Consider the following 11,459-nt stretch of genomic DNA (forward strand, 5'->3'; position numbering starts at 1 on the left):
CAGCCCCTGAGGGGGGAGCGCGGCAAGGAGCTAGGGCGCCTGGATGGAGGAGGAGGAGGAGGAGGAAAAGGAGGAAGAGGAGGAGGAGGAAGGCTAGCACTGGGGTGGGGCCCAGGGAGGCTCCTGGTCCCTCCTCAGCCAGGAGTACTCAGAGCAGTGTGTTCCCTGGGCAGTGATGATGTCCAAATTCTCACGCCCCAGAACCAGGAACTCACTACAGAATCACCCTCCTTGGGGTGTGTGTGTGTGGGGGTGTGTGTGTGTGTGTGCACGCGCGCATCATTTGGGGTTCTCATGGGCACAAGACATCAAAACCCAACTTGACTAGCTTAAGAAAAAAGATCTTAAAAAACATATATCAGAAGCTCAGACATAGCGAGTGTTGAGCTGCTCTCAGGAACGACGGAAACCAGGGTCCGGGCAGGGCTCCATCTCTCCGTCTCCCACACCCCTGCTGCTTCTCTCTGTGTCCCTGGCTCTGTGCCCGAGTTTTTCAGCAGTGGGGACACTGCTGTCGGCACTTGGACTCCATCCCAACAGCTCCTGACCATAAGCCCCACCACCTGGTGGGGTGGGGTGGGGCGTTTGCTACCTGAAGAAGTAGGAACAAGGTGCTGGCACTCCAGGAGGTGAGGCTGCCTTAGGAGGAGACTGAGCTGTGTCCCTGAGCTGTGCGGAGCAGGGAGGGCACTCGGCCAGTCCCCAGAGCCCCCAGCCTCAGTCATTGCCTCCTAAGGACCCAGAGGCATTTCTTCCACATCCTGTGTCTCCCCTGCAAATAGGGTCCAGGGTCAGAAGGTTCTTCCCATCCATCCGTCTAAGGGGCTGTGTCCTTGGTCAGAAGGTCAGAGGACAAGTTTGTATAGCTAGGCTCTTCCCATTGCTCCTTGGGGACCCTCTGGGGCCCCTTCAACCAGAGGACAACACCAACCAAGATGAGCAAGACGGGCACCTTCACGAATACCAGGAGCATGTAATGGGTCCTGTGAGAGGAGGCAGAGTGATCAGAGCCCTGGGCCCCTCCAGGCCTGTCATGCCCTGACACTGTGGAGCCATTAGCCAGCTCAGCAACGCCTGTGAGGCAAGGCCCAGCAGCCCCACTGCGAAGACCCCCATGAACTTCCTCAATGGCTCAACCACGATGGCTCCTCAGAAGCAGCCTCAGCGTCTTGATTTCACCTTGTTCTGGGTCCATCCCCTTTCTCATTTCACCTCCTGGGACTCCCCTTTGCCTGAGATGCATCTGGGCCCAGTGGAAGTGCCTGTGGGTCACTCACGACAGGCAGTGTTTGCTGCCCCCAGGTTCCCGTTGCTCCCGCCAATGCCAGCTCCAGATTGCTAACTCACTCTCCTGCTCTGTGGCACCTGATGCCTTGTGGGTGGAGACTGGTGTCTTATCTCCCCTTGGCACCCATTTTTGTTGACAATTGAATGGGCAGCTGGTGCTTATAGAGAAGAGTTCTGCAGAGCCAGTGGTTTTCTGGTGAGGACTAGAATGGGAAGATGGCAGATGACGAGTGACACAGGCAGGAGGGAGACGGAGGGTGGGCTTTGGGCCTTGACTCTGGCTATGACAGGCTCTGGCATCAGGTGACAGCACAGGGGCAGAGGGGTGTCCGGGCTCAGCTGCCTCATAGGAGAGGCCCATAGGAGAGGTAGGGGCGGTAGAAAGAACCACAGCCACTCACCTGATGGGGGTGCCAGAGGAGACTCCTGTATGGTTGTTGGCAGTTGGCGGGCTTGCTGGTGTGCTCAGAACTGTTCCCTCTAGAGACAGGCAAAGTCGGCCACAGGTTATCAGCACAGCCTGGGGTTTCGTGCGTGGCTCGCAACTCCACTCGCACCCGGCCAACCTCACCAGGAAACCCCCCTTCCCCTGGAATAAGGCTTCTCCCTTTTCTACTGAGTCATCTGAATCACAACACAGTCGTTTTTTCCATCATTTTCAGGTGTAGCAAGAAGTAAAAATTGAATAGGAGTAAGCACTGAGGTTTCTCCCGGAGAGAGAGAAACCTTTTCATGCTCTCTCCTCTTATCCCTCTAAGTGGGACTGTTGGTTGGGGAGAAAAATATCTCTGGTCCTTTCTGCCCGAGCAGTGCCTGAGCAGGGCTCAAGAACAGATGACTCTGGAAATGGAGTGGCCTCGGGAAGGCTAGTGAGTCAGAGGGCACATTTAGGTTACATAATGAACAGCGACTGTGAGGAATGGAACATTTTAAGAGAAACTATGTTGACTATTTATGGTGAGCAGCTTAGTCACGGGTTCCTGAGACCAGCTTGGCGCTGAGTAGCCGTGACCGACCTTTTGTTTGAGTCCTAGGCCTGGCAAACTCTTTTCTGCAGGGTCGCAATCTTGGGTCAAGCTAGGTAGCTCCTGGCTGAGCTCCAGGTGACTGCAGTCAGAACAGCTCCTCTGGAGGCCCCTGATGGCCTTACAGGCTGGTGCCTCCCTGAGCCCCCCACCCAAGACCCCTAAATGCCTTTCTCCCTAAAGCTCCCCCGGGGGCACATTTTTAGCCTGTCTCAGTCCCTGCTCACATCTTCATCAATCCCTTTTCTGTCCCCACAGATCGTGGCTTCTCCTACCCGGCAGCCCTGGAAAGTTTTGCTTGGCCAGCCCTCTCTGGACTCCACTCCATCCAGTGTCTCTCTCTGGTTCCAACCCAGCAATAAATGGGCTTGTTCTAAAGTTGGTGTGTCTATTTGCCCATCACCATCTACCATGGCTAAGCAGACGCCAGGCTGAGGCATGACTGGGCACACGTGTGCTGGGTGGAAGTGGAGAGGGGCTATTTCTCCAGCACCAGCCACAGCAGCAGAGCTGTGCTGCCAGGAAGACCCTGGAATCCCTTGATGGAGTCAAGGCCCAGAGGAAACCCGAGGGCAACCAGAGAGGCCCCTGACATTAATTAACAGTCAAAGCCTTCCTTTGTCCTTAAAGTGTCCACTGTTACCCGAGCTCCTCGCTGGCTCCCTCTTACCCCTTGCTCACTCTTATGCAGACAAAGTAGAGGAGGGGGCGGCTAGGGACCCAGAGAGGAGAGGCACTATAAATGCCCAGACCCACTCTGGGTTGGCCAAGTTCCCAGGGTGCAGCACTGGGACCTTCTGGGCTGCCCTAGGTGCCCCCCTTCATGTAATGACAGGTCCGTGGTGTGACTACCAGAGATAGACCACTTCCTAGAGTGATGCCGGCCACCCTCTGCAGATGTCCGCGGCCCACCCAGGGCTCCGGTGCGAGAATGTGAGGCTGTCAGGGTTGTCCAGTTCCTGGGAGAGCAGGGCTGGGCCACGGGTGACTGAAGCCGGGGTCCATGTCCCCAGCCCCACCCCAATCTCTGCCAGCCTTTCCGGGCGTCAGCTGGATACCTCGGAGAGACCTCAGGGACTGGGATGGAGACAGCGGGGCAGGGCTGCTGGTCTTCCTTAGTTTCTCTCGTTTCCCCTCCATCTGTCTGTCTGTCTGTCTCTCTCACACAATTGCTCTCAGGCACTCAGTCATTCCCCTTCTGCCCTTGGGGAAGAGGGAGAAATGCCCTCACTCTTCCAGTCCTGAGCATCAGGGCTCACAGTGTAGACGAGGAAGTTCTTACCTGGGTCAATGGCCACTTTAACTCGTGTGCCCAGGTCCACTCCGGTTCTCTCAATCCCACACCAGTAAGTGCCTGCATCGTCTCGCCTGAGCTCCTCCATGGTCACGGTGAGCACGCGGTCTCTCTGATCGTCCCTGATGGAGACACGGTCCTCCTTCACCTTCTGCTCTGATCCAGTGGTTTTAATGAGGATCCTGCATAAATCCCACCTTGCTCCTCGACACCACCACTTTCTGTAGATCTCCCATCCTGGTTTATAGTGACACTGCACGGTCACTGAGCCCTTCTCTGGGCCTCTCACGGACTCTGGGCCTTGGATAGAGAAACAGCCTGGAAAACAGAATCTCAAGATACAGCTCCTGCCCTGTGAACCTCCCTGGCCTGGGACCCCCCTGCTCACATGGCCCCAGACTGGTGTCCAGGGACTGGACCAGGGTCCCCAGTCTTCCCGACCACCCCCTAGCTGACCCCTCACGTCCACCCTCTCCTCCATCCAGCTTCCACATCAGCTCCCTCAGTGACAATGCTCTGGCCTCTTTGGTCCTCCTCTCCCTAGACCTGATGGCACCATGTGACACTCCTGATTTCCTGACACTTTCTTTCCTCATCCTCAACGCTGTTCTCTGACTACTCTGTCTCTACTGATTTCTCTTCTCTTCAGATCTCAGTGTAAACAGTGGTGTGTTGGTAAACATTTAACAAGCAGCCCTCTGGGGGAAGAAAAATCTCTGGTTTGTGGTATTTTCCCACTTCTGTAGTGTAAATACTCCCCCCATGGCTGATTTCAGGCTATCAACGCGATGTCACGGAACACAGAGTGGGGAAGAGGAGTCCCAAAGCAGCTCTTATGAAGCAGTGTGAGCCAGCTGCACAGGGGTCCCCAGGGCCCTCGCCAGCCTTCATCTTGTCCCCTCGCGCACCGCACGGAGTGACGCCTCCATTTCCATGGTTTCAGTTACCGTCTATATGCTGATGGTTCCCAAATCCATTTTTGTGACCCACATTCTTACCTTAGCTCCTGCCTGCTCTTTGCAAATACACACTGGCTATTTCCACCCCCAAAGAAATAGTTACAGAACTAAATGCATCACCTCCTCCACCCTGAACTCACTCTTCTTCGGCATTTCCTCCCTCTAGTGGAGGGTCACGTAGACAGACTAGCAGAGGCCTGATGGGAGTGGAACAGGTTAGAGACGAGCGTAAGTGGAATCGGTTTTGCTGTTCTATGGATTGACCCCACTTCAGCCGATTGTGTTCAGACACTCTCTCCGTCCTTGGCAATGTCCACGTGTTCCTTACCACAGAGAAGGGAAGAAGAACAGTGGAAGCCTCTGTTGACGATTTTATGGCCCCAGAGCCTCAAGGCCAGGCCGGGGGTCTCTGTGGGGTGGAGGGAGTCAGGTCTGTTGCACCAGGCAGGCAGGTGCTGCCTCCTCACGCCTCTGACCTTCTCCCTGAAGCTATTTTCGTTTACTTGAGGTTTGCATTTGTGGTTGACAGAATAATGCCCCCCAAAGATGTTGATGTCCTAATCTCCAGGACCCGTGAACATGTCGCCTTAATGGCAAAAATGACTTTGCAGATGTGATTAAATTAAGGATCTTGAGTTGGGGAGTTTATCCTGGATTATCCAGGGGCGTCTGGTGTAATTACCAGGGTCCTTATAAGTGAAAGAAGGTGGAAGGAGAGTTAGTGTTAGAGAGAGATTTGGAGATGGAGAACGGGGTCATGAGCCAAGGAATGTAGACAGCCTCTCGAAGCTGGAAAAGGCGAGAAAACAGATTCTTCCTTAGAGCCTCCAGAAGGAATGCAACCTTGCCTACACCTTGATTTTGGCCAGTAAGACCATTTTGGACTTCTGACCTTGAGAACTGTAAAATAATAAATTTGTGTCATTTCAAGCCACTAGGTTTGTGGTAATTTGTTACAGCACCCATCAGAAAGTAACGTAGGATTCAATCAGCAGAACTAACTTTATGCTCTTCAAACCCACAAAGCCACTAGTGCACCTAACTAGAGAACTTGGCGTCTTCATTGATCCCGTCCCCTCCTTCTCCCTCCACAACTGATTGGTAACCAATTCAGTCAACTCTGCCTCAAAAATGCTCCTCAAAATGATTTTCTTCTTTCCTCTCCTACTGTCGCAGTCCACGAAGACAGCATGCCATAGGAGAAAGAGAATGAATTTTGGACTCGGAAAGACACATCTACCACAAACTAGTTGGGAAACCTCGAATGAGTTACTTAATCTCCCTGAGTTTCGCTTCCTTATTTATAAGTTGGCTACGCTACTTCCACTATGCAGGTTTTTAGAAGACTTGGATAAGTGTCAAAATCCAGACATCTGGGGTTGCTCCATTAGCAATAGCCTGTCAACAGGCTGGGACCTCATCTGGTGCCTGGATGGTGGCCGCAGCATCCGGGGGGGTGTCCCAGCTCCCGCTGCACCCTCCTCCAGTCTCCTCTGTATATTTCTGCTGGAGTTATGTACTGAAATTGTCCCCACCTCGTCCTCAGCTGTACTTGCAGTGAGCACTTAAAAATCTTTCAGAAACTCTCCTCCAGCCACTCCTCACTGCCTCAGAACGATTTAAAATACCTTAGTTTGGCATTCAAGTCTTTTTACAATCTAGGTCCATGTTCAGCACCACTTTCCGCCCCTCCCTGCCTCTCACTCTACCCTGTAATCCACCCCCACTTTTCTCTTCCCTGACCCCGATGTGCCTCCCAGGTGGCTGTGCCATTGCTCATGTCCTTCCTTCCGCCTGGAAACCCCTTCTCCAACCCTTGCCCATCTACTGGTCACCCTCGACGTCTCCTTCAAGGTTCAGCCTCTTTTGCAAAGTCGTATTTCCCTTCCCAGCCAGAACCGCTTCCTCCTGTTGCTCCTTTGGCCCTTTATAGGCACCTGAATGTGGCACTGGTACTTTCCTATTGTTGGCAATCTCTCTCTCTCTCTGTCCCCCTTCCTAGGATGCCCTGTCCCGAAGAGCAGACATTTGATGTTTGGTTTTCCTCTCTCTTCCCACCCCAGGCCCCTATGTCTTGCATAGTGTCTGGATCCTGGCAGGTACCAATCAAGCTTATGATTGTTTTTGAAAAGAATCTGGTCGTAGTGATCTTGGACTTAATCATTTCAATTCTAAGATTAAGTATAATTTCCACACCAATGGGCGAGGAAGTATAAGGATGCTAATTGCAGTGCTAATGTAACAGTAAATGCTGGAAACGAACTCAGATGCCATTCACGGGGATTGGGCGAATCAATTGTGGTCCACCCATAACATGGTTGAAAGAAAAAGACAAATCACAGACAATGATAGGAAAGATGTCCCTGATATATTATTATTAGGTTAAAAAAGTTGCCTAACAGAGTGTTTATGATTCCATTTCTATGGTTTTTCTACAGTGCATGCATAGGAAAAAAAAATCTGAAAGTACTTGTTCTAACTTTTAAACAGTGGTTAGTGCTGAGATTGGGTTTTGTGGGGGGAAATTTCGCTTTCTAAATCATACATTTCTATTATGTTAAAATGTTTACAATATCATTAACTGATAAAACAACAAAGAAAAATTTCAAAAAATAAAAAGGAATCAATTGAGAAGAGAGTTGCTAAGAGACAGCAATTGATGTAAATTAAAATTAAATGTTGGGCCGGCCCCGTGGCTTAGCGGTTAAGTGTGCGCGCTCCGCTGCTGGTGGCCCGGGTTCAGATCCCAGGCGTGCACCAACGCACCGCGTCTCCAGCCATGCTGAGGCCGCGTCCCACATACAGCAACTAGAAGGATGTGCAACTATGACATACAACTATCTACTGGGGCTTTGGGGGAAAAAAAGGAGGAGGATTGGCAATAGATGTTAGCTCAGAGCTGATCTTCTTCAGCAAAAAGAGGAGGATTAGCATGGATGTTAGCTCAGGGCTGATCTTCCTCACAAAAAAAAAAAATTAAATGCAAGAGTCAACAGAGAGGGTCATTTTCTTTAAAAAAAAAAAAAAATCACGTAGCTGTGGTAGAAAGCAAGGGTTCAGTCTATCGTATTTGCCAGCAATTACACACAGTAGGAAGCAGAAGTTGCTGCTTCAAAATAGGAGTCTCATCAGTCCCAGCGTTGGTAATTTAATCTGACAGTAAAACATTTGTAACATGATTGGCTCATTTTTAAAAAATATATGGGAGGTTTTTATAAACACAGAGTAGGATGGATGGAGCTATCAGCTAGGCCTATGTGAATTTTCAAGAGTTGGTTTGAAGGAAGAGGCGGAAATGATAGGACAGCAGACCGTGGGGAGCAGAACTCCAGGGAACAGGCGGATGGGCTTTAAAAGCGTAAGGCTGTTTGAATTTCAATTTTTACATTTTCATGAATCTGAGATGTAAACTTCTCCCTTCGCGTCAAGCCTTCAGGCAAGTTTGCCACACGTGTGAAATTCTTGTGTGAATTGTCTTGTTTCAAAATCAGGACAATGGTTTAGCTCCATGTCTGGGCTGATACCAGGTGACAAATGACACGCAAAATGAGTCAACAGGATCCAAGGGGGGAGCTCAGAGCAGAGGTGCACATGGGAGCATGGGGTGTGCGATGAAGTTTTTTGAGTCCATCTTATCTGCATGTATGGGGCAGGGAGTCTCCGCCGACGGCCCCATGCAGTCCCGCCAGCTCCACATCTGAAGAGTAATTTCCGGGGTACAAGTCTGCGTCCCTGGCCGTTCTTGTGTCACTTTCCTTGTCGAGAGAACAGGGGTCTGTTGTTCCACTTTCAAACACTTACTGAGCACCTGTGCTCTGCAGTGTCCTTCCCTCCTCTGGGGCTGTGGGGGGCTTCCATCGCCAAGCAGACAAGAGTACGTCCTACAGAAGGTGGGTCATCCTGACTCCAACTCGCCCACTTTCTCCCCCTCATTTCACAGAAATAATCCGAGTGGCTAGAGGCAGTCCACTGGTGAAAACCTGACAAGGCGGCTTTTCTTTCTTCCTAACATCGCCTGCTTCCCACGTTAACTCACAGAGTCGGACGAGCAAGGACTCCCCACCCTGTCTGTGCAGCACCCACCCTCCACACGCCACAGAACAGCCACCGTGGGTCTCTGCTTTCATCTGGGGGGACGAGAGTGTGTGTGCAAGTACATATTTAACTGTGTGTGTGTCTGAGTGTGTGTGTGATACGTGTGTGTGTGAGTATGAGAACAAATTTATGTGTGAATGGGAGACTATGTGTGAGTATGTGTGTGACTGTGAAAGTGTGTGCAGTGTGTGTGTCATTTTGTGTCCCTTTGTGTGAGTATATGTGCATGTGTGTGTCTGAGTTTGTATGGCTGTGAGTGTGATTCTGTGTGTGTTAGTATGGGGGTGCGACTGTGTAGGAGTGTGTGAGGATATGGATGTGTACAGGAGTGTGACTGCACGGGGGTGTGTGCTTGACTCCCCATGTGTGTAGTGTGAGTGTGTGACGTGCATGAGCTCAGGCACAGTGTGCCCATGGCCCTCTCCTTGGCCTCCAAGTGAGCTGGACGTTGGGATTAAAGGAGGGAGCAGGTGGGGGGTCTCTGAAGTCCACTGCAAAGCCGAAGCCCAGGGGGAGATGGAGACTTTCTGAACTGCTGGCCTCTGGGAGCTCAGGGCCCACGGGAGTCCTGCGTAGTTAAATGGCGGTCACAGAGAAGCTGCTGCCCTTGCAGCCGGTGATAGGCCTCGTCCCGGGCTTCTTCATCATCAACACGCCCAACAACGGCAGCGCTAATTCAGGAACGTCCACAGCCCTCGCTTATGTGTAGCCCTTCTGAATTGTAGAGTCCTACAACCCTAGGGCTAGAAAGGGCCTCAGGGCCTTTCCATTCACACCGGAAATCCAGGTCTTAGAACAATGAGGGACGTGCCGGTGTCATGCGCCCCCATCAGGACTGGAACTCAGATGTCCCAACTCCCTGGCTATGCTCTGTCCTGCAGCCCCTCCGTGAACCAGTCCGTTTGTGCCAGATGGTCAGTCCCCAGGCCCCGAGAGAGGACTGTATGACCCACACATACTGCATACATGGTGCCAACTTCCAGATTGTCTCCTAATGTCCTCTACGAGTGTGCAGTAGTTTTCAACAGGGGAGAAAAGATACTCAAGCCCCTCCCATCTCCCACCCAGGTTCCTGAGTAATTTTCTCTTCGAAAGTTTCAGTTCCTGGGCATGGTGTCGCAGGCCTTCATAATCCTGCCTTTTGCGTTTTCAACCTCACATCCAACCAGCCACCCACGGCGCGCTGCACACCGAGAGCTCCCTCTGCACGAACGCAGCATCCTGTCTCGAGCCTCTGTCCCTTAGCCAAGCAGCCCCCCTCCCTGGAATGCTCTTCTCTCTTCTCTGCTGGAAGGGCTGATCCTTTTCTTCAAGGTTCATCAAATGGACAGCCTCTGTGGGGCTTTCTGTAGCTCCCGCAGCCAGACCTGCTTCGTCCTCTGAGCACACCTCCGTGCAGGCCTTAGGTCTCCTGCCATCGGTTGTTGTTTATCTGTATGTCTCACCCACTGAGAAGTCTGGGTCCTCTTTCTAACGGCCAATCCCCTTCTCTTTTCCCTTCGTGTCCTCAGGGCCTGACGCATGCCTGTAAGGAAGTAGGACCCAGGTGCACTTTTGCTGAATGAATTAACAAAGCCACCTGTCATTTCCCCGGATGTGACAGCTCCTCTTAAACCTGGACAGATGCTCTCTGCCTCCTGCCCTGCCCCTGTAGTACCAAGTTCCTGAGGCCCAGCCGCACTCACCTGGGAGGCTGAGAAGGAGTAGAGCTGAGGGCAGCCACATGGTCCCGACTCCCCAGCTCCTTGCCCTTCTGACTTACAACCGGAGAGCACACTCGGACCCCAGCTGGACTCTCGAAGCTCTGCCTCAGCCTGGGCTTGCACCTTCTGCTTGTCCAGACCGCCTTTGAGTTTCTTACTCTCCACTTCCTTTTATAGAGTGAGTATTTCCTGCTTTTAATTATTCAGCAAAAGGAGTGTCATATCTTTGCAGGGCTGGGTCACAGGGCATGAGAGTCCCCACTAGGGGGAAGCAAGGGGGTTGTGAAGGGTGAGAAGGAGTGGGGGAGATGTGTCTGCAGAAGGGTCAGAGGAGGGGGCAGCTGGCCTATCATGCCTTGGGTTCAAGGGGTACAGTCTGGGTCTCAACTCCAGAAATAGTTCTCCTTTACAACAATAGGTCCTAGCAGCAGGGAACCTCCCCTCACCCTGCCCCTGCCCTCAGGTGTAAGGTGATCGTGATTGGCACACCTGAAGGTGCATTTGTTCAAGTGTTACAGCCAAATGCATAAAAGTGCAGGCAGTGGGATCAGACAGACCTGGACTCTAATCCCCCAGCACCCCTCGCAAGCTGTGTGACTCTGGACAACCTACTTAACCTTTCTGAGCCTCAGTTTTTGTATCTGTAAATTGGGCTCATAATAGTTGTCACGAGAATTAAATGAGGAAATGTATGTGAAGCTCCGAGGATAGAGTCCTGGAAGGGGGTTGGCACTCTGTGTTATTATGGCAAAACTTCAGACACTAGGTGAAGAGCAGGATGAAATAAGCCCAGGGCAGGGGCTGGGAGGAGGCTTGGGGACTGGGTTTCCTCACTGGTAGTAAGACAAAGTCTAGCCTTAACCGGACATAACAGAATTAGAATCCTGATGTATAACCCAGTAGCTAAAGCTCTTGAAGAGCCGTTTGGGGAAGCGGGTGTGGGCATTTCTTCCCAGGGATCCACAGCCAGCTGTGGAGGGAGGAGCCGTCCCCAGAAGTCCTGCAGTTGTGGTGGCTCAGGACACATTCAGAAGGGCTGAGAGACGTAAGCGGGCTCAGTCAGGCCCTGGGGGTTGGGGGCACCAAGAAAGCCGTG

At 52.0% G+C, this 11,459-nt stretch overlaps 1 protein-coding gene across 2 annotated transcripts; it reads right to left on the minus strand.

Moving 5' to 3' along the window:
- Nucleotides 1-734: 734 nt before the first annotated feature.
- Nucleotides 735-10,508, minus strand: CD300LB (CD300 molecule like family member b). 2 transcript variants are annotated; one of them, XM_087441523.1, is made up of 4 exons: nt 10,346-10,508; nt 3,595-3,924; nt 1,689-1,767; nt 735-983 (listed from the first exon to the last, which is right to left on the minus strand). In XM_087441523.1, exons 1-4 carry the CDS (start codon nt 10,383-10,385, stop codon nt 818-820), a joined length of 615 nt encoding a protein of 204 aa, XP_087297649.1. In that variant the 5' UTR covers nt 10,386-10,508; the 3' UTR covers nt 735-817. The 2 variants fall into 2 exon arrangements, with proteins under 2 accessions (XP_087297649.1, XP_087297648.1); XM_087441522.1 differs by having other exon boundaries at nt 3,595-10,185.
- Between the last annotated feature and the right edge of the window lie 951 nt (nt 10,509-11,459).

Source organism: Ceratotherium simum, chromosome 16 (assembly GCF_057802395.1).
Source record: "Ceratotherium simum simum isolate JZ-2026a chromosome 16, ASM5780239v1, whole genome shotgun sequence".
In the NCBI taxonomy this organism is placed as follows: Eukaryota; Metazoa; Chordata; class Mammalia; order Perissodactyla; family Rhinocerotidae; genus Ceratotherium; species Ceratotherium simum.